The 23,819-nt window shown below is 42.0% G+C and overlaps 1 protein-coding gene across 2 annotated transcripts in view; it reads right to left on the bottom strand.

The window, feature by feature from the left end:
• Positions 1–3,400: 3,400 nt before the first annotated feature.
• Positions 3,401–23,819, bottom strand: part of GOSR1 (golgi SNAP receptor complex member 1) — a 57,825-nt gene continuing 37,406 nt past the window's right edge. For both annotated transcript variants that reach the window (XM_075263795.1, XM_075263793.1), the window contains exons 7-9: positions 23,325–23,354; positions 12,960–13,042; positions 3,401–8,628 (exon numbers count right to left, since the gene is read on the bottom strand). In XM_075263795.1, coding sequence (XP_075119896.1) covers positions 8,504–8,628; positions 12,960–13,042; positions 23,325–23,354 — 238 coding nt within the window. In that variant the 3' untranslated portion in view covers positions 3,401–8,503. The remainder of the gene's footprint in view (positions 8,629–12,959; positions 13,043–23,324; positions 23,355–23,819) is intronic.

The following is a 23,819-nucleotide window of genomic DNA, read 5'->3' on the forward strand; positions in this document are numbered from 1 at the left end:
CATGTGACCTAGCTTCCTGCTATCAGATAGGGGAGAGGAGCTGCTTTCATTTCTTCTGTTCTCCCAGTTATCATGCTAGCTAACTCAATTGTGTTCATTTATGGCAGAGACAGGCAGTATCTGTATGTAACACAGAATGGAGTTGCTGCTGCCTGTACTTCATAGTCCAATACGGGTGGGCGGAGCTACACACAAATATGGGGGTGGAGCTAAATGGCAGGTTGCATGTGAAACCCCGCCCACCAAATGATGCAAGAAACCAGGAAGAAAGAAGATTTTACAGGAGTGAAGACTGATGAGTATGTGAGGTGGGAATACCCCTTTAACCACTGCAGGGAATGCACTAGTAACCATTATTAGTCCCTGGATAACCCCTTAAAGTAGAATATGTAAAACTGAACTAGACTGGACTTAATGGGGTATTCCCATGACGCTTGTTCACTAACCTGCAGGCTGTTGTGCTCTATTCACTTCCTGCTTTTCTCAGCACATAGGTGGGCAGGGTTTCACTTGCACAGGATTGGTTGTAAATGAATTACCACAGTGTGAAGCTGATGTAGCAGAGCTGGATTTGAGTCAGTTTGCATTACATATAGAGGTAACGGACTCCCCATCTCAGCCCTTATCAGCCAAATTCAATTAAACCGCCTGATAAGAGCTCAGAAATCCCAGATCTCTCACCTCCTCTATCTGAGAAGCTCCGCTACTTAAAAGACACAAACAGCTCAGAGCTGCTTCCAGCCCCTCCCTCCCTCTCTGAGAGCAGGCAGCTACATCACTTGACAAATGAGCAGATAATCCCAAGGGCCATAGAAACTGAGTGTAAACAATGAAGTGAATAAATTAAGTTAGCGGCTAAACAAAGCAGTTTTGATAAAGCAATGCATTTAGGAAAAGTCTTCAATCCATATAAACTAGCAGTATAGATAGGATCCTTGTGATAGGACAACCCCTTTAAGACTGGTTTGGTTTCTTCTCAGCTCAGTGACAATCAAACATATACAGTACTATAACATATCCTATATGTTCTATAACCAAGGTCTCCCCATGCAGAGGAATCGAACACAATGAGAGCAGAACACATACAGAAAGATGTATAACTCTAATTTATTATTAAATTACATAACAAAGCTTTCTTCTTTATTACAGACAGAATTTGCACATTAGGTGCAGAAATGGGAAAATAATTACAAGAGCAATAAAATATAATTAGTTTCAATGAGCAATCTTTAAAGCAAAATAAGAAAGTGCTATTAGAGAGGAAAGATTATATACAGGTGGATACTTTGGGTTCGGATATCCCTTCATATAGGTTTGGTGAATAACTTAAGATATTACGTTGTACAGCAGACTACATATATATATATATATATATAACTATATGTACATATATATATATATATATATGTACACACATATATATATATATATATATATATATATTAGTACTATATGTACTATATGTATATATATATATAGTACTGTATGTACTTGGAGCATTTGTGCTGGCAACACCCTTTTATTTCACTAGGTGAGATTCTTTAGGTTCCCGCATACTAACATTCTGTACATGATGGCGACTCATTTAGGATAAGTTCATGTCTTATATATTTATTGTGGTTCCCTACAAAGGAAAGTGGAAGCAGCTCCACAGGAGAAAGGATGAACGGTCCCCTTTTAACCCTTTTTGTCTCTAAAAGAACTAAAAAGAGGAAAAAGTATTACAGAGGTTGTCCAGACCCTTCAACTCTTTACCAAAAGCTAAGAATGGCCAAACATAAGGAACTTACTAAGACCCCACCAACCTACCACCATGATCTATTCCGGCCACCAGTGATGATGTTAAACATGGACATTTGAGAGCTACAATGGCGACCTCAAGGGTTTTACGCTGCAGCCAGTGGCATGTCCAGAGGCCGGCGGGGGATAGTGAAATGGCAGCTCAGGAGCCACAGCAGATCAGTAAGGTCTTACTTGGTTTGTCAATTTATAGCATTTTGGCTTTCGCTAAAAAAATTTTTTAAGGGGTTGGTTAACCCTATTAATAAGCCAAGTAATTCATAAATAGGTTTATTAATAATATAAATCGATGACATTTTAGCAAATCTAAGAATATAGCTGGATCGATGAACCCACTGTTTTCTATAGACTGGTCAATATGCAACGGTGACTGGTTTTAGTTGGACCCTTCCTGGTTCTTAGACTTCCCTACAACCTTATGATGAACAGGGTTTGGTTCAGGAAAGCCAGGGAACTCTGATATTTACAGCAGTAATACAGAGGCTGAAATGTGACTACATGATGACTAAGACTGGCCAAAGTACTAGCAAGCTGAAGCTGGGTTCCTGACCTCATGGGCCTTATTCATACATAGTATGGCTCCATTATCCTTCATCCCCATGACTGGATGTAATTGGTTTTCATACAGAATATGTTTATCTGAATACTCTCTTAAATGGGCTGGTGACTAAGTCTATGTTATCAAGAGGCAGTCACTATATGCAATTTATTAATACAGTCTTATTAAAAGTTGGGCCCGTCTCTCAGTTTACCAAGCACTTGCCTCTTTTTAAGCAAGGCAGTTTATGGGATGCATGGAGATCCTTGAAATGGCTGCTGAGCACGTGAAGGGTCATGTGACCAGAAAGGCCAATAAGCTTCCTCACACTGCTCATGCTAAAATTTCCCATGTGCAGTTCTCAATGGAGGTTGCTGAGGGACAGATCTAGTCACTTGACCCTCCGTCAGCTCCAGTAAGGGTTTGTTCTTATAAGTATAGGCATATAACGTTTAATAAGACTATAGAAGTAATTTGCATAGTAATTACTGAGATCTAAGATCTGGCCGACCACTTCACACTGACCAAAGACCGATCTTAATAACAAGAAATACAAAAATCATATAAACCAGTGATAGGACGCTGCCATTGCTAGGGCTAGACTCTTCCTTGAGAGATGGAATAGAAATTATTTGTAGAATTTGCCTGTATTTTACTATGTTGAAATTCCAAGTTTTACTTTTGGCTTACTATGATTTCCCTCAAAGTGAGTAAGTGTAAAGGAAGCCCAATAAACTGCAGAAATGGTAATGGGTCCTAATACAGTTTGGTCACATGCCAGCTAAGGTCCCTTAATCCATGTTATTGCCTATACAATCCACCACTAGATAGAAATCAATTAAATCAGACAACAGACGGGATAGGCTGCGTTACATGGAGGAAGTTTACATCTAAGGTCACTTCTGCTGCATGGTATCCAGTGTAAGGGCCCCTTCACATGGCGTAAGCGCTCGGCTCATTCCGAGCCGTACACGCGAGCGCTTCTAAACACTTTCCATTCACTTCAATGGGAGCGCTCGTAAAGCCGGCTTTACGTGCGCTCCCACTGAAGTGAATGGGATGTGTTTAGAAGCGCTCGCGTGTACGGCTCGGAATCAGCCGAGCGCTTACGCTGTGTGAAGGGGCCCTAAAGCTGGGCCAAAGTTGCACTCTAATGTCAGTCCTGTGATCCCAACCATGGATAGGGTGATACCAATCTCTAATGTGATTCAATATTGCTTTTGGGATTAAAGACTACAATGTGGCTGAGGTCACCCATCACTTCCAGAGTGTGTGCTATAAACACTACAACATGGCAACTCGTTCAACCACTTTGGGAACAACTTTTGCAAGATCATTGAAGATACACATTGCCATGCTCGCCCAGGCCAGGGAGCCAATGCAATGTTGTATGATAACTGTGAATGCGATTGGATATGACCGGCACAAGTATTGTATTACGCCATAGCTGCAGTGATGTTTAGATAGATGTTTCCAGTACCTGGCACACATCCATAGTTACACACATAATGGAGGGCATATCATCTTTGGCTCTTATCAGTTTCTCAAGGCCTGTACAGCCATCCCTACCTTACTTAAATAAAGCTACATTTAGAGTTAGGAGCACTCTTCTGTCATTTTTTAAAGAGGCTTCTGGGACTTTACAACTAACGGCCATCAGTATCAGATCGGTGGGGATCCAACACCCAGCACCCCTGTCAATCAGCTGCAAAGGCCACGACATTCACTGCCAGGCACAGCTTAATACATTGTTCGACAGATATGCCTCATACTGCATGAATATGACCAAGATTCATTAAGCTGCAATACCAGATTCAGCCACTATCATAAAAACGGCACTGTGTCTGGAAACCAATAAAAACTGTCGATCAACTGATTATAGCGCCATCAGGGGTTTTGTTAAGAAAATCTTTAGGCCTTTAGTTCACAGCATACTGATCTACAATAAATGGTGACCAGGGATAGATAGGGATAGACCCACAGCATTCTAACAATGAAGATATTAATTATCGGGAAAATCTTATTTTCTCTGTGTTGTACTTGGATTATTTTGTATTTTTTTGTAAGAACTGTGGATGTAGTTGAAATCTGAAAACAAAAAACCCAGCACACAAAAACCCATCTAGAAAATGGTCATGACCCCATCGCCTGGATCTCTAGCGATAAAATTTTTTGAGTTCTCTCTGTGACATATGAGACGTTTTCTCTAACTGGAGCTTTGAAGAGGTTGTTCAGGATCAGTAAAAATGACGTATTTCTGCCAAAAACAACTACACCCCTGTGTACAAGATGTGTCACTTCAATGGTGCAATATCAGATGCATCCCATAGACAGAGGTGACGCTCTTTCTTGGGTGGGTAAAAAAAAATTATTTCAATTTTTATTTCTTGAGCTAAGACTATATTCACACAGTGCAGTAATGTAATTTTTCTGATGTAATTTCTCAAAAATTTCAACAAAAAAATGCTCTTTGCATTAGTCTAATAAGTCATTCCATGTGACCGCAGGATGAGACTACACACGTAGTCTGTAGTCATGATAACACATACATTTGCATTGGAACTATATACATATTGTAAAATGGTAAGAAATGTAGAAATAATTTTTATTTTAGTATGAAGTGTCAAATCTACATATGCAGTAAATCTTTAGGGCACGTCCACATGGAATGGACATTGCGGGTTGAAAACCCGTAGCATTTACAGTAGTTGTAATATCAATGGTGTATCCGCAGAAAAATCTGCAATAAATGTGCAATACAAGCGAATTTTTCTCCAAGTGTGTGGCAAATGCCGCAGCTGATTGTTTTCCCTAAATTTATGCTCCATGTGTACCTAGCCTTTAGGTATTCTTTATGCCCCCTTTTCCCCAAATCGCATCCAATGATGCCTGTGCTGTCAGTAGGGTAATAAACATACACTAGATACCTCTGTTGAGAACAATAGGATGGGGCATGTAAACTTCCACATGCCCAATCCTTCTTGTCTAACATCTATCATAGAACAGGGGCCCCCTCACATACATTGGAGAGTTGATAGGCCCATACAAAATTGGTGGTTTCTACCAACACCATCTAAATATGTATGGGCACCTTTAGTAAAAGCGATCTATAAGGGTTCCACGGCCAAAACCTACAGTGATACGGTCTTTAGACAGGTCTATACAATATGCCATTTTTTAAAAATCCCTTTAAAATTTGAGAATTACTTTTGCATTGCCCTTAAATTACCAACACTATGCAGAAACAACCTGTTTAATGTGCTTAATATCTACACATGACTAATAGGGTATCGACTAATCTCAAGCGCTACTCGTGAAAATCAATAAAAAGTTGAAAGAAAAATATAATTTAATATAGTGTTTTATGCAGCTTTCATATGTGCAGGAGCGTTCTCCGGGCGCCCTGGAGGGGCAAAGACTGATGCATTAAATTGCCTTTTACTCTAGGCCTCAGCAGATACAGAATATTCCTAGTCACAGACAGCTCTTTATGTCGCAGTGTGGCTTTGTTTCTTAGATTTTAGAAGAATGTATTTTACTAATAGTAGTACCAGAAATACGCCGCGCTCCGAGCCTATCCTATGCCCCTATGGCCTTCGCTGTATTAGTGGCCCCAATAGTTGGACCTCCAATAGATTTGCTGAATCAAACTTAGATCACTCATTTTCCATAGTGATCCAAGCTCACTTCTGTAAGACGATGGGAGGTCCAGATATGGCAGGACTAATATGGACATTAAAATGCACCATCTGAAGTAACCCTAAACTTGTATATATGGGAAATTAAAGGGGACCCGCCACATGTATATGCTCTACAGCAGATTGATATATAGTGATATGTGAAAAGATTCAGCTCAACCTGTCAGTTATCCATTGAAATCTCTGATATTTCTAAGATATGAAATATAAAAACAAAAAACTTGAGAGTCTTCAGTAGTTGATCCTTGGCTAACACGGTACAAACATTTTCCTTATACTAAGATATGACGTGAAGGAAGTTGTCACTGATAACTCCGACTCCTGGACTTCTCGACACAGAAAAAAAAACAGAGATGTCAATGGATAAATGACAAGTTGTACTTAATCTTTTCACACGTATATCAAACTACTCCGCTTCTTCTGGTTTATACATGCTGCCTACAGACCGGACTTCGGCTTTTTTGTTACAGGTTGCCTTTAAATAACAGTCCAGCGATATACTTTGATTTTGGAATACTATCCACAAGGACCCTCTTAAAATGAAGTCTGTCAGCAGTTTTGACCCTTTAAAGAGGACGTTTCACTACATCTTTGCATCATTTAATAGGTGCTGCTCCACTGATTTCGATGCACTTGGAATTTTCTCTAGACCCCACCGCTCCTGAGCAATCAATGCATTTAGATGTGCTACTGAGACACTATACTGGTGGGCGGTGTCAGGCAGGAGCAGGCGATGGGTGCGGTTGTGAGCTCTCATTTGGTCCATCTGATTGGAGCTCTGAATCAGAGTCTCGGTAGCATATTCAACTGCATTGATTGCTTGGGAATGGTGGGGGCTAGAGATAAGTTCTAAATGTGCCAGAATCTATAGAGCAGCACCTAAGAACTGGAGATGGTGGTGACAGGTTCTCTTTAAGCATACCTAAGTTGATGGGCCCAATAGCAGCATAACTGAGGAAAACAGTTCTTAACCCCCAACCCCATTTGCTCTACAGTCACAAGTGTCACTTGGAGTGGTGCCAAATCCTGGGCTCTCTCACTGAGCACTCCCCACTTCTGTCCTATGCCCTGAGTGACAGCGGAGTGTACTGGTTGGACTCTAGTCAAGACAGGGACCAAAAAACTTTGCTCAGAGAGTCCAGTGCATCAGACAGGAAGGCAATACCCCTGTTACATGTGTGATCGCAGGTCGAAGAGGGTTAAAGCTTGTTTTCCTTCCTTTCTGCAGGCCACATGACCATCAACTAAAATATATATATAAAGCATTATCCCTCACCTACTCAGTACTGTCAGCAGGTGTAAAGGGGTTTATACTACTGACAGGCTCCCTTTAAATATCAAAACAAAACATCCACATTCCTGGGTTTTTTGCCAGAAACAAAAATATATCCCAGAGAAAATCAGAATAATCCCCCCTGGAACACAAACCCGGGATCTCCCATTTTTGAGAAAAAAAATATAATAATCAGATACCGATTTTGTGCAAGTGTCCTCATAAATATATATGATCCAATAACGCAGCCCTGCAGCAGCCAAAAAAAGTGTCCGTTTGGTCCCCCCCAGCCAATTTACTTCTGCAAAGGGAGCAAACACCCTGCCATAGAAATGACCTGCATTTGGCGCATGGATTGACAGAGAATTGGAAGGAAACTTGATTTCACATTAAAATTGCAATGTTACCAGTTTTTCCACCAAGGTGATTCTTAACATACATATTAAATTAAAAAGGGTATAGATATATACTGTACATTTTTACTTCTGTATAGTCTGGTCGAACATGGATTGTATGGTTACAGTATAAATAACTGATGCCTGCTAAATCCTGGAAAAAGCCATTAAAGGAACACTAACCCACAATGATGGCGCTATTCCTCCCCCGTCACCACAAATACACGGATATGATGATTCCACAAATGACACAATTTGTGATGCATGGATATAGGGGATCGCCATTTTGTGCTGCATGCCTCGGTAGTTTTAACAGTACCTAGTAAACTGGTTATATACACGTGTCTCATATACTTTGACATATCTTGAAACTATTTGCACTACTTGTATCGGTTGCAAGGTTCCCTACAGAACCTTACTGATCTGCAATGCCCGCCATACAGTACTTTGTAAGAGACATTTCCCCAGCTCGCCTGGCACATTTACATGCCATCACTTTTACATAGGATTAGTGGTCCTTTAAGGTACCAGCTCAACACTTCCTATCACAGACATCAATGAGCCTTTCACAAATCTCAAAAGTCAGTATGTATGTAGAAGGTTAGATGACAATGACTATGTACAGTTACTGGATGCTGCCAGTACTATAGCCTGTCAATAGAAAATGTAAAGTATTCCTGTAATATTATCCCCACTCCCTTATGTACAGTTGGTGTGTGCAGAACTGCAACTTCCATGTTTTGTTTTTCCATCCTGACGTTGCTGCTCCTCTGGTTTGTGGCAGAGTCCGTGTCAGTTATCAATGGAAAGCATAAAGTAGCAGCAAGATAGTGCAAATGCCAATAACAGAGCCCAAAATGAGAGAATCCCGGCGCTTCCGAAGGTTAATCCTCTGGATGAGACTGTTCACTGCAGGAAATCGATCTGTGGAGCTGGGTTAAGGATGGCAACGTGAGCACGGGCATCAGCTATGGAGAAATAGTGATAGCAACATATACAAGCATTCATGATGCGACAAAAGAAGGTCCTAATAACTGAATGAGTTGTACATGACGTAGGCATGACAGACCCCCGACTCCGCTCTGCTCCTTCTGCTTGTACACAGAGTAGAGTGGGATCGGTCACTTGAATGAGAATCAGCGCGTCAGCAGGGGAGGTGGAGAAAGGAGACATCTGGTCCTCTCTATATATACATCTATGTATGTGGTCCATGGAGGTCCCACTACTGGAAATCCTGACAATTATAAGGGCAGCATACAGTACAGCAGTGCCCATCCAGTAAGCAGGACTGTGCTGCATAGTTCAGTGCAGGGGCTGAAGAATTTCAGTGAGTTCAACTACTTGGTGGGGGTCCCAGTAGTTGGTGGTGGGTCATCAATATCAAATCTAAAAAAAAACCCCACTGACCTGCAGCTTAAAGGGTTTATCTAATGAACACAATCCTTGTCCATATGCCCTAATAGGACATAAGAACTTTCTCGATGAGGGTTCCGTTTTTGGGACCCCCCGCTTCATGAACTAGTACAAGGGTCTGCTAAGTAGGAGCATCTCCTCCTCTACTGCCTAGAAGTTTGAAGCCAGCGCTGGAAGAAGACAGAGGGAGAGACCATTCCAGAAGAAGATGGAGGCGGCTCTGGAGAGTTCTCTTGCAGCATTGGGGACACCCCCAGTGCTGCGAAAGAACTCATTTGCATACCAAAGAAAACCCGGATTTCTGGTTGGACAGCACCAACAAAGCCAATTATTATAGAGATGAATGACAGCAATGAATAAAGGTGTTGGTTGTACGGCTATAGAACAGCCCCCTAGCAGTGACATACAGCTGTGTGCACCTCCTCCAGGCATGCAAGCAATGTATGATGTGGATAGCTACCCCTTAGTTAAAGGAATTATCCATGGTAAGGCTCTTTAATGGCCTCTCCTCAGTATACCTGATCACTTGGGCTCTGACAACCGACCCCAGACTGATAAGTCGGCTTCCGATGCCGGTGACACTGCTCTTACCACTAAGACACCAACCATATCCTGCCTGCACTAATATGCCATGACATCACCCATCCTACTTGAGCACCAAAAGTAGTGTTCCCAGGATAGAAGGCACATATATACTTAACATATATAGCTAAGGTATATTGTTTATCACTGTAATGGGCTCTACAACATGGTGGTGGCATTAAATATGCTTGGGGGAGGTGGTAGACTCCCTTTAAACATGGGAGGGGAACAAAGTCACTGTCACAATGTGCATATGACAACTACTACCTATGAATCTGACATCATTCGTCCCCAATTATAACTAAAAAGGCTCTTCAATGCCCCCTATTCCCTTGTACCTACAATGGCTATCTCTGCATGGACTTTCCTATGTGGCTACCTGTATACAACTGACCTCAAACAAATAAATACATTTTTACCCCTCATTAAATATATTAGTGAAAAAAATGCAACTTGCTCATTTTCAGCCAACTAGATCTTCCCTAATAGCTGTGACAGGGAGGTAATAGGGAACAATGGCACAGTGGAAATAACTGGCTGGTTACTGTTCAGTACACTTTCCCATTACCAGCCCTGGAGAGGTGTCAGCGCGGCAGCTGCTGAAATATTAAGCACTTTTCCTGGATCTCCTCTCATTACCATGTTCTGTAGTAATTAAACCTGTGACTCCTAAGTCCCCATTGATCAGTCGGTTCATCTGTCACCGAGAAAAAAAAATGTAACAGAAAGCAAAAGCACAAATAAAAGAACAAGTGAAAATCTGGTAGAAATGTCATGTTTAATATAGCATTATATACTGATTATCTGAATATATTCATTGTTAGTAAGCTGGTATATAGCAGGGACACCTCTAGGAACAATTATAGTCCTTATTCTATGTGGAGATATCGGAACGCTGTGTTCCTGGAAGCCGAGCTGCCATAGCCATACCTCCGCCATAGCCATACCTCCGCCATCAGGCCGCTGGCTGACAGATTTACCCTTTACTATGACGAGAGATCGCTGTCAATCATGTGTGGGAGGGCGGGATTAGACAGCAATATCTGAATGGAGGACATGGTGGTAATGACCCCAAGTTTGATGACAGGTTTCCTTTAAAGAGTTTTTCTAGGCTATATTAAAGGGGTTATCTAAGATTGATGGCCTACCTTTAGAAGAGGCCATTTGATATTAGAGCTGCGGGGATCTGACATCTGGGACCTCCACCGCTCATCTGTACTGACAAAGCATGTCAATCGGTAATATTTACATACCGTGGCCTGCACTACACACTCACCGTACAAATTGTTGCTGCAAGTGTAGGTACTGCAGCGCTATCCCATAGACTTCAATGGGACAACACTGCAATACCTACATCCGCCACTACAGTTTGTATGCTGAGAGAGCAGTATGGCTCACAGTACGTAAACATTGAAGAGAGCCAATACAGGTGATCAGTGGGGGTCCCAAATGCAGGACCCCCTTAGAACTAATACTGATGGCCTATCCTAAGGATAGGCCATTAATTTTAGAAACTAGATAACCCACTTAACTGACCAGGACAGGACATCAACTGAAGATTGGTGGGGCACTTTGGACTCTCCATAGACCATGCACAGCATTGTACCTTGCATGGCAGCTGTGCTTGTTATAGCACTTCAGAAAAATCCACTTGAATGGGACTGAACACAAACTGGCCATGTGATAGATAAATGTGACATGTGAAAGTAGCTATCAAGAAGTGTCGCAGCAACCCCAAACAGCTGGTCAGTGGGGGTTCAGCGTGTCAGACACCCGCTAGTCTTCAAATGATGAAGTATAGGTCATCAATTGATAAAGCCAGAAAGCCCTTTAAAGCACAGCCATTCTTTCACCCCATATTTCTCTGTAAAGCCTTACGCCCAACCACCCAATCTGTAGGGAAGTAAAATACAGTCCCATTAATTTGAGTGTGGTTGTGTCTGCAGGTCTCTGCACAGCGGCGCCCCCGGCTACTCACTGTGTGGGAAATGAGCTAAGGTGACCTCTCTCTCTCTCCATTCGCATTACTGGCAGTATTTGCAGAGTTCGGCATCTAACCCCCACCTTCCCCTCCCACCCTCTGTGAGTGTAATGTTACGGAACATCCTAGTAATATGCCCCAACTATATAAGTTGTGAATACTCCTTCAAGGATCACGAGTGTCTGCGTGTCAGTGTAATAAACACAATAATTATGTACAGAATGCAAATCCTACCCGACTATGGACAAGACGACAATATACTGCACAGCAAATGGCTTTCTATGCTGACCTGAAGTGTGACCGGACATAATGTACATTACTTTCTATAGTTATGTTATAGTTGTGGTCAATAACATTCCTGCTGACAATGCCGTTTGTCAAACTGCTTACTAACACTCTGAACGGAAAACATCTCCCTCGGGACTTATTTTCCATCCACCATATGTGAAGGATTGAGAGTCGAAGAGAAAGAAAGAAAAGCTATTTCATAGAAACACTTCTGCACAAGGTAAATGTAAAATATATGGAGTTCACTCCGGGCATGAATTAAATATTTTAGGTTTCTCAGACTATGAGGCTCTGTGGACGTCTTAGCCCGGTCAACTGTGACAAACTCTTCAGTGGGAAAGTAGCTTGTTGTCAGCACTACTATGGGGGGGGGGGGGGGGGTTACATACTGTAAGGAGTACATGGGAGCACGGACATAAGGAAATCATCGAGACGACCCCAGTCACTCCTCTCTACTACCCGCCCAACCAATAGCAACTGCTGTGGTCACCAAAAACCAGGTGCTAAAGTGAAGGACAAATCATTTATCTTACGGTTTTAAAGGAGATGTCCCATCAGAGACAATGAGGCCCTTAACATAACCAGATCCCACTACAGGCATCTCCAGCGCCATGAGAAACCATGGCCAGTCACACTGGGTGACAATGAACTATATGGTCCGTTTGAGCCTGTTGGAACAGGGGAAGCTCAGAGCAACTTTCTGTTCTGGGTTAAAAAAAGAGGGTCTCAACAGCCCCCTCCTATAACGTCCATAATGGTGTATACAACCAGTTGTCATCTTCATGAGGCAACTACTCAAAACAATGGTGCATATAAGACCTGGACAGAAGAAGCCTGGTGTTGTGACTTCAACAAAGGGACTCCATTAAATATGTTCTATGCTATTATATCTGAGGTGACAGTGAGCGGTTTAATCTAGTTATGTGGTATATACCTGTAAAGATAAGACTATATACAACTATAAGAATACTCAATAAGATCATAAGGATACTAGCCAAGGTATTCATCCGGCTTTGTATGGACTTCAACATTCCTCTCTGCGATGTCATGTTTTCTTTCGTAGCCATTGCAATGCTGTAAAGATAAGGAAAGCGTTTTATTTGATAACGGAATGATTCATTGAGTAAGACAGAAGCAATTATATGGAAAGGGTTCACGCTTCAGACAGGACGGGATTCTGCAGTCTGTAACATCATTATCTGAAGACTGATCCGGAATCAGAAGTAAGGAAGGAGACAGGACCAGCCAGGAGTGCACCTACAGTCCTATGAAAAAGTTTGGGCACCCCTATTAATCTTAATCATTTTTTGTTCTAAATATTTTGGTGTTTGCAACAGCCATTTCAGTTTGATATATCTAATAACTGATGGACACAGTAATATTTCAGGATTGAAATGAGGTTTATTGTACTAACAGAAAATGTGCAATATGCATTAAACCAAAATTTGACCGGTGCAAAAGTATGGGCACCCTTATCATTTTATTGATTTGAATACTCCTAACTACTTTTTACTGACTTACGGAAGCACAAAATTGGTTTTGTAACCTCAGTGAGCTTTGAACTTCATAGCCAGATGTATCCAATCATAAGAAAAGGTATTTAAGGTGGCCAATTGCAAGTTGATCTCCTATTTGAATCTCCTCTGAAGAGTGGCATCATGGGCTACTCAAAACAACTCTCAAATGATCTGAAAACAAAGATTGTTCAACATAGTTGTTCAGGGGAAGGATACAAAAAGTTGTCTCAGAGATTTAACCTGTCAGTTTCCACTGTGAGGAACATAGTAAGGAAATGGAAGACCACAGGGACAGTTCTTGTTAAGCCCAGAAGTGGCAGGCCAAGAAAAATATCAGAAAGGCAGAGAAGAAGAATGGTGAGAACAGTCAAGGACAATCCACAGACCACCTCCAAAGAGCTGCAGCATCATCTTGCTGCAGATGGTGTCACTGTGCATCGGTCAACTATACAGGGCACTTTGCACAAATAGAAGCTGTATGGGAGAGTGATGAGAAAGAAGCCGTTTCTGCACGTACGCCACAAATAGAGTTGCCTGAGGTATGAAAAAGCACATTTGGACAAGGCAGCTTCATTTTGGAAACAAAAATTGAGTTGTTTGGTTATAAAAAAAGGCGTTATGCATGGCGTCCAAAAAGAAACAGCATTCCAAGAAAAACACATGCTACCCACTGTAAAATTTGGTGGAGGTTCCATCATGCTTTGGGGCTGTGTGGCCAATGCCGGCATCGGGAATCTTGTTAAAGTTGAGAGTCGCATGGATTCCACTCAGTATCAGCAGATTCTTGAGAATAATGTTCAAGAATCAGTGACGAAGTTGAAGTTACGCCGGGGATGGATATTTCAGCAAGACAATGATCCAAAACACCGCTCCAAATCCTCAGGCATTCATGCAGAGGAACAATTACAATGTTCTGGAATGGCCACCCCAGTCCCCAGACCTGAATATCATTGAACATCTGTGGGATGATTTGAAGCGGGCTGTCCATGCTCGGCGACCATCTAACTTAACTGAACTTGAATTGTTTGTCCAAAATACCTTTATCCAGGATCCAGGAACTGATTAAAAGCTACAGGAAGCGACTAGAGGCTGTTATCTTTGCAAAAGGAGGATCTACTAAATATTAATGTCACTTTTCTGTTGAGGTGCCCATACTTTTGCACCGGTCAAATTTTGGTTTAATGCATATTGCACATTTTCTGTTAGTACAATAAACCTCATTTCAATCCTGAAATATTACTGTGTCCATCAGTTATTAGATATATCAAACTGAAATGGCTGTTGCAAATACCAAAATATTTAGAACTAAAAATGATTAAGATTAATAGGGGTGCCCAAACTTTTTCATAGGACTGTATGTCACCATTAGGGTTCTCATAGACTTGCCTGGCTGTTTCTATAGCTCTTATTAAACATGGAGAAAGAATAGCACATGTCTAGCTACGTCTCCATTCTTTCTCCGCCTGGATGTGGCAGCGGCCTCCGCAGATAAGACGGGAGACCCCTGTTCTCACATAGATGCGTCTCCTAGAGGTAGAAGCCATGCACCAGATTTTTTTGCAGTATTTTATTTTTCACAATTACAATACTTTCACCAAAATAATGTTACATACTACTGTATATAGTCTTCTAGATATATTTTTAGATATTGTCAGGCTAAGTCATCCATAGCTGCACAGCGTGGGTCTGACATCTGCAACCCCACACTGACCCAGCAGCCCATGACAGCAGGAAAATATAAAGATGGAGGGAGGCAGAAGCAGCTCTTCATTCTACTAAAGCAATAGGCGCACAGTTGCAGCCCTGTCCACTGTATAGCCGGGGTACATCCTGCACCAACCAGCTGTTCCAGGCAGTCTATGGTCTATACAGGGAAGTGAGCAAAAAAGCAGTAGGTTCCCTCCGCCATATAGCAGCTGTGGCTGAGCACTGAGCTCTGCTCCCATTCAACACTAAGTATGTTCTCTCCTTTTAATGGGAACCAGTCATACATATAGTGCCACCTATACCCTCAACACCTAAATGCACTGACCCTGAGGCAAACTTGCAGTGCCAAGAAGGAAGACTGAAGGAATATACCCCGACCGCCAAGTGCTGCTGTAGCAGGACAAGAAACGGCCTGGTTTCCAGCATATGCAAGTGACGTTCCCAGTCCTCTGGATCAGTTTTACTACTGCTGTTGACTCTCCACCCCCTTGACTGTGTAAAGTTAATCTGCATAAAGATTAAAAGTCACTATGAGACAATGCTGAGGCCTATTAGGGACAAAGTGGAGAAGCCATGAGCAGATTAGTATTTGCATACAGTAAAACCCACTTCGATCGTGTTTGTGTAGCCTGTTTTTATGGTTATTATTACATTACTGGTGACTTTAGATCTCCCAGTATATCACCATAGAATAGGACACGGAGCTGTATAGCAAAAAATTGTCTAACGGTACATGACACACGTGAACATGAATGATCTAGATATATGTATAAATCCCCCTGATTCCATTACAAGGACAATCACTACTACAGGGAATAGTTAATGATATGGAAGTCGCTAACAGGCCGCCTCTAGCTCAGGGCCATGCCAGGACAAGCTGCCATGTCAAAGACTGGCGATATCTGCAGCCACGCTCTTCCAGTGTAATTAATGACCTAAATCTAATGTGTTCTTGACTTCTTCCACTGGCCAGCAGTTATTCTCCCAGCAAACCTCTGCAGTGTCCCCGGACTCATTACAGCAGCCATCATTGTAGCTGAACAGGTCTGCCCGGCTTGGATTCAGAGTGCTGCCGGCTTATGTAAAGAGCACCCCAGGGACACAATTATAAAACCTCATTAGGAATATATCCTGGGAGTGAGTGCTTTTAACATCTGAAAAGCAGAGCTCAATAAGTAAGGCAGGCAAATGCTTGTAGCTTTCAAGCCTGTACATTAGGGAAGGGGATAGCTTTACATTCTGCAAAGAAAAAAAAAGTGCAACTTTTCATCAAAAAGGAATTACTGAAGAAAGGGATGTGTGCTGCGCAGTTTGGGAATGGAGCAGCATCGGGCAGAATACCTAATAAGCAAAGTCTTAGCGGGAATTCCCAGCCGTACCTTGTGCTGAGCAGAGCGCGTACAAATCATCCCTGACCATTTAGCATCCTCGCCGTCTACACATTTGGGAATCCGCAAACTTTTAAAGTGTATTCACTCCTTAGCCGGGACCTTGCTTGCCTCTCTTCTCTAATAGCTACTAATGATCAATTAGATGATGTGATACCAGAGAGAAGACTTTACTACGTGAGATCACAGTCTCTGTGCTGACCAATGGCTTTGACTAATGCACATCCAAGAAGACTGTCTGACTCTGACTCATCGGGATTTCCCAGGATGAACATCTTAGCAGCTACTCACAAGTAGATAATAACTGATCATGTGCTGGCGGCCCCCAATCTCTAACATAAGAGTCCCCGTTTCTCCTCTATAACTCCCATAGACTTGGAGGGAGCGGCATATGAACTCATCCTTCTTATAGATGTGCTGCTGAAAATGAACAAGGGACTTGGGACCTCCTACCAGTCATCAGTGGAGACATTTATCACCTATGATTCAGCCTCCTAAGGGCCCATAAGATTGACCGTTGCAAACTGCAGGTACCCAGGGGGATTCTTATGGTGCTCGGCTTATAAATTACCATGACTGTACAATATATTAAGCTCCTGTGGATACCGGTACCAGTCAGATACCTTCACATCTGCTCCACAGTTTCTAACCAAAGACTTCATTGCAGTGTCTGCCTAAAAACGCCCAACGGGGACAACATTTACGTCGGCTACTTTTAGTTAAAAACAACAGACACCAATGCACCCGATTATAGCCAAAGGTTCTGTTTGTATCTGTTATTTTACTGGTCCGATTGGCCATTGTTCAGATCCTACAACAGACCAGAACAATGGACATCCCGACACAGGTGTGAACCTAGCGTAAGTGAGGCTTGGTTGAGGTCCATTTGGTGGACAGATCATCCTCCCCCACCCCATACACAGACCAGCACCTGAATGAGTTTTCAACAGCAATGGGTGAGTAAAACTCTGCCAGAGACCAATGGGGGGAAAAAAAGGATCAGACATGTTGAAATTTAGCAGTCTGAATCTTCTCTTCCTATTGTCTGCCCTTGGGTGACAGTCAGAAAGCCCCCGTACACATTAGTCATCTAACTGTAATGTATATGGCCAGCTTTATTATGTGGCTACATGGGAGTTCTGTAGTAAAGGTCCATGTGGCTCTTAGTCCCTATGGTGAAGCTACATAAAGTTACACTTAATCTGACAAAGAGTAGTTTCACACCAGCGTTCGTGAAGTCCATTGCTCTCATCCAACATTTAATCAAAGCAGCACTTAAATGCCAAGAGGGTGACTTATGCAGATGGCGCCCGCTTCGCCTACATCCGTTCCCATGCACTCTAAAGAAAATAACATAAAGGAAGATTTCTTTCGTTCATATATTTTTCAGATGGAAAAAATGAAAAAACCATCTGTCATGGTTTTTACATTAAAGTGAGGGAGCAGAATGGGAGTCTGTTGTCTTATGAGGTATGAGAGCAAGGAAATTGAATTATTGGTACTGGGAACTTACCCTAGCACCACTGCGGTACATACTATAATATTGGGAGACTATCACCTCATTTTGTAGTTTATTTGACATCTGTTCCCCATATAAAACAGAACCTTTCACCACTTGCACCTAAAACAACTTTTTGCATCCTTTAACCCCTTACGCCATTCTTTGCTTTTGCATTTGTGTTTTTTAACACGCCACCTCCTAAAAGCCATAACTTTTGGAATTTTATTGTCACAAGAGCTCTTTCTTTTTTTGCAGGTGCTTCATACTGGTACCATTGAATATTCCATACAATGCACTAGGAAGCTGGAAGCACTGCAGCACTAAAGCTGTATGTATGATACAAGCAGAAGCTGACCAGGGGCATGAATTTTAGCCCTGTCGGTCTCTGCCTGGAGAGTTTTCAAGAGTTCAGAATCACACCCCCTTGTCAGCTCCCTCTTGAGACCGCCTACTTGACTGAAGTCGTTTAATTAGCAAATCGGGCACCCAAACACTGGCTGCTCGAGAACATTGGGGCTACAAAAAATATTCCAACGATGCCAGAATCAGTGGAGTGGCATGTACTGATTGGTGTGGAGAAAGGTCCCCTTTAACTGCCTACATGGAAAAAAGAACTTTTACCCAATGATGAAAATAGTCAAAAAATGTTAAAGTTTTGTTATAAATGAGTCTACCAGGGATGTTCTGCCCACTCAAAGGCTGACTGCACTCGGCAATTTATGACTTTGTACAATACACAATATAGCAGAACTCCTCTTCAGCAATCCTGACTGTCTGAGTGCAGCGGACATATGTGGCCATAAATTTTTACTTGCCACAAAATTGCGGATCAAGTCACCATTTGCTTCTGCAGTTTCAACTTACTATATCATTTTACTAGGTCGTCCGATCAATCCCATGTAGACACCTCAAGACAAATGTCATAGCAGTGCATAGAATATAACAGCTGTGTGATCCTACCTAGCATAAGTAAACTTCCGAGTAACTTTTGATTCTGGTAGCATTTGTGACGTTAATAAATACTGTAATATTGTGATACTTTATGAACTAATTTTGTCCCCTTCCTGTAAAATCCTGCGGTGAAATCTGCTTTGTTTCCCAGCTTATTGCTAGCTGGGATCTGTACACTGCTTGTAACAGTAGTGCAGCTGGCCAGGGTCATGTATAGTACAGGAAAGCTAAGCCTGGGGGGGGGGGACATGAAACAGATATACCTCAGGCACTTTATAACATACAACAGTGATTCTAGTGTCATATGAAAGATGAGATTAGCTTATCCAATAGTAGCTGCCACTGCGGCGCTCAATACAGACTGTTGTTTCAACTGGTGATACCTCTGAAAATAATAAGGGTAGAACTGCGATCTTGGCATCATATGAAAGCTGAGAACAAAGTGCGGTACTGCGTTATAAAATGCTTGGGATATTACTGTTTGAAGTGACCGTCTCCCCCCCCCCCCCCCCACACTTGATAAATTTCAGTAAAGGTTTTTACATGAAAGAACCAATAATATTACAATATTCATTATTTGTCTAAAATTACAATTACCTTATGTCAATTTGAGATCAAGATGTAGAGACCAGCAGGGACCTGGCCAGTGTCAAAATGGCATCAGCAGTAGGACATTAGTTTGGTTAGAGGTTTTATTTTTGGGGTTTTTTTTTAACCCTTTCTGCATTTGATTTATATTTTGATGATAAAATACATCTTTAGTTTGGTGACCAAATATCATTGTGTGGGTGTTTTTTTTGGTTTGTTTTTCTCTCAAAGCCCACAGAGCTAGTTTTGGGGCCGTGTATAATGAGAACCGTAGTAGTCACCATTAGCACCATTTAGGGACGGCAATGCGTTAGCTGTCTCTACAGTCATAGTATATTAAGGAGACAGTTAAGAAGGGTACAATAAAAGACATAACATCCATAACACAATCACTTCCTATAGATGTAAATGAAAACAGCAATTCATTACCATGATGACAAATGATGTACAATTATACGAAAGTGAATCTCCGGTTTCCTGGAGATAATTCAGATTGACTACCTCTGCCCTGTAGGCGCAGTCAGCAGAAAACAGGAGCCATTTACACAAGGGGAAGGAGGGTTATCAAGTCTGCACAGCCCTGAAGCTTATTATCAGATCGCTCCTGTTTTACATATAGTTTCGCTGTCTATGGGACTCACATAAATCCAAGTGCAGTGCTTGGCTGTCCCTGTCAGTCCCACAGACTGCAGAGCGTAAGCTCCATGCCCAAGACTCCTCTCTGCAATAATGCAGTAAGGAAGGAAAATGGGGGAAATGTTCTTCATGGGGCAACCCATGTTAGGGGTTAAATGGATTCCCTGATGTACATATAATATAACTCCTACCTTCTATCTATATACACTCACTGGCCACTTTATTAGGTACACCATGCTAGTAACGGGTTGGACCCCCTTTTGCCTTCAGAACTGCCTCAATTCTTCGTGGCATAGATTCAACAAGGTGCTGGAAGCATTCCTCAGAGATTTTGGTCCATATTGACATGATGGCATCACACAGTTGCCGAGGATTTGTCGGCTGCACATCCATGATGCGAATCTCCCGTTCCACCACATCCCAAAGATGCTCTATTGGATTGAGATCTGGTGACTGTGGAGGCCATTGGAGTACAGTGAACTCATTGTCATGTTCAAGAAACCAGTCTGAGATGATTCCAGCTTTATGACATGGCGCATTATCCTGCTGAAAGTAGCCATCAGATGTTGGGTACATTGTGGTCATAAAGGGATGGACATGGTCAGCAACAATACTCAGGTAGGCTTTGGCGTTGCAACGATGCTCAATTGGTACCAAGGGGCCCAAAGAGTGCCAAGAAAATATTCCCCACACCATGACACCACCACCACCAGCCTGAACCGTTGATACAAGGCAGGATGGATCCATGCTTTCATGTTGTTGACGCCAAATTCTGACCCTACCATCCGAATGTCGCAGCAGAAATCGAGACTCATCAGACCAGGCAACGTTTTTCCAATCTTCAATTGTCCAATTTCGATGAGCTTGTGCAAATTGTAGCCTCAGTTTCCTGTTCTTAGCTGAAAGGAGTGGCACCCGGTGTGGTCTTCTGCTGCTGTAGCCCATCTGCCTCAAAGTTCGACGTACTGTGCGTTCAGAGATGCTCTTCTGGCTACCTTGGTTGTAACGGGTGGCTATTTGAGTCACTGTTGCCTTTCTATCAGCTCGAACCAGTCTGGCCATTCTCCTCTGACCTCTGGCATCAACAACGCATTTCCGCCCACAGAACTGCCGCTCACTGGATGTTTTTTCTTTTTCGGACCATTCTCTGTAAACCCTAGAGATGGTTGTGCGTGAAAATCCCAGTAGATCAGCAGTTTCTGAAATACTCAGACCAGCCCTTCTGGCACCAACAACCATGCCACGTTCAAAGGCACTCAAATCACCTTTCTTCCCCATACTGATGCTCGGTTTGAACTGCAGGAGATTGTCTTGACCATGTCTACATGCCTAAATGCACTGAGTTGCCGCCATGTGATTGGCTGATTAGAAATTAAGTGTTAACGAGCAGTTGGACAGGTGTACGTAATAAAGTGGCCAGTGAGTGTACATTATTGTGTATTCATTTAGTTTTAGGGTTACAAGCCTAATTCATCACTTATTTCTTTAACCACTTCCAGACCGCCCATAGACTATATACGTCCGGGAAGTGGTTGCCTTGTTCTGACAGGACGTACCTGTACATCCAGTCAGAACACAGCAGCTGCATGGAGATCGTGCAGCTGCTTTCAATAGGAGCCGGCTGTAACTTCAGCCGGAGCTCCCAGAGAGAAGACAGGGCAGATTTATTACCTCCCCTGCCTTCTCGATCGCTGTGTATACAGCGCTCAATGAGTGCTGTATACACAGCTATGGACGCAGCCATAATTCAGCTGCCCTCTGACCCGGCGGACACGTGATCCGCCGGGAGCAGAGTCTTACCAGAGCTGCTGGGTCCTACAGGACCTAGATCAGCTCAGTAAGCTGTGTATACAGTGTGCAGGAGGCTGTATTCCTCCTGCAACTGAGGTTAAATGTAGCAGCCCCAGTTATAGGAGAAATCAGCCTCAAGTACAAAAAAATAAGTGATCAGATGTCCCCAAAGGTCTCTTATCACCTTATGGGGACACAATCTGGAAAAAAAATAAAATAAAAATATAATAAAAAAAAGTTTTTTAAAAAATGTACATAAAATAATCAAAAATAAATAAATAATACGCTAATAAAACGCCGTTATTAAAGGTTATAGCTCCACCCCCGACTGCACCATACAAAATAAAAATTACAGTAACGGAGAGGAAAAACTATATTATAACGTTTTTCAGTGAATTTTAAAAAAAAAAAATATTGAAAACCAGACACAATTTCCCTCCTATTTTGTTTATATTTTCCTGGATATAAAAAAAATTAAAACACATTCGAAAATAAAGATAACATAAAAATAAAGCCCTATGTGTCTCCGAAAAAAGATGCAAAAATTAGTTGACTGAGACATACGAGAAAAATGTTACAGCCCTCAAAACCGCACATACAAAATAAACATAAAGTGTCTGGTCCTGGACCACAAATTGGCCCGGTACTGAAGTGGTTAAATCATGTTTGTTGCTGATAAAGTATGAAAACTTTAATAAGAATACCAAATATACGGGAGTTATTTTATGTTATATGTATTTTATTGAACCATTTATTTTTACTTTTCTCTTTTTACAATTTTTTCCGTCTCATTTAGGGACATAATGTTTACAATACTTCTGCATGCTAACATATTGTGATTAGAGAAGAGCGAGTAGTATTCGATCGAATACCTCCCCTGCATAGTTATTGGTGTCATTGGTCGAATACCACACGGTAAACGCAGTAAAAATTTGATGCCCCTCCCACCTTCCCTGGCGCTTTTTTACACCAATAACTATGCAGGGGAGGTATTTGATCGAATACTACTCGCTCATCTCTAATTGTGACGGCACATAGAACTATATAGATATAAGCACGTACTATAAGAACTTACTAAAAGTCTTCCCTAATAGGCTTCCCTGACAAGTCCTGTGCTCTCCCCATGGTGCTACAAGGACCAGTGATCACCATTACAACAGGACTGGTTTGATCTTAGCCCTGAATAGGTTATCTGCAATGTCCACAGTAGACTTTCTAGCAGCGTTACATACACTTTCAGTATGGGGAGGGACGGAGTATGTGGAGAATTTTCTTACCTTATAGTTTCTTCTATAAGACGATCAGAACTGTAAAAGAGAAACATGAGATATTGATCATTCAGACAACTACAATTATGTCTTTTACAGATATACAGGTGAAAAGTGTCAATTTTCAGAAATGTTTTGGGTAACTAAGTAAAACTAATTAAGAAAATAGATGTATTTGAGTCCTTAAGAAGCCATTAACAGATGCCGATCCAGTGGCCATATGGGTGTTCACTGAGCTGTCTAATGGTATATGTATTTGTGAGAGCGCCTTCTTACTGTCCACCTCTCTGCCTACGTCAGTCTTCACTCAAACTATGGCATGTCAGAAGATGAGGATATACATATTAGAATACACCTATGTATGTTGTATTCACTGTTGTATATTTTTTTACTGTATTTATCCTGATTGACATTATCCTTCCAATACTGAATTGATGCCAGTGTGCCGCCATTCTGATCTCAACCCTTAGAATCAATTTAGTAATAGAAAAGTCAATGCCAAAA

The sequence above is a fragment of the Leptodactylus fuscus genome, chromosome 2 (assembly GCF_031893055.1).
Source record: "Leptodactylus fuscus isolate aLepFus1 chromosome 2, aLepFus1.hap2, whole genome shotgun sequence".
Taxonomy (NCBI): Eukaryota; Metazoa; Chordata; class Amphibia; order Anura; family Leptodactylidae; genus Leptodactylus; species Leptodactylus fuscus.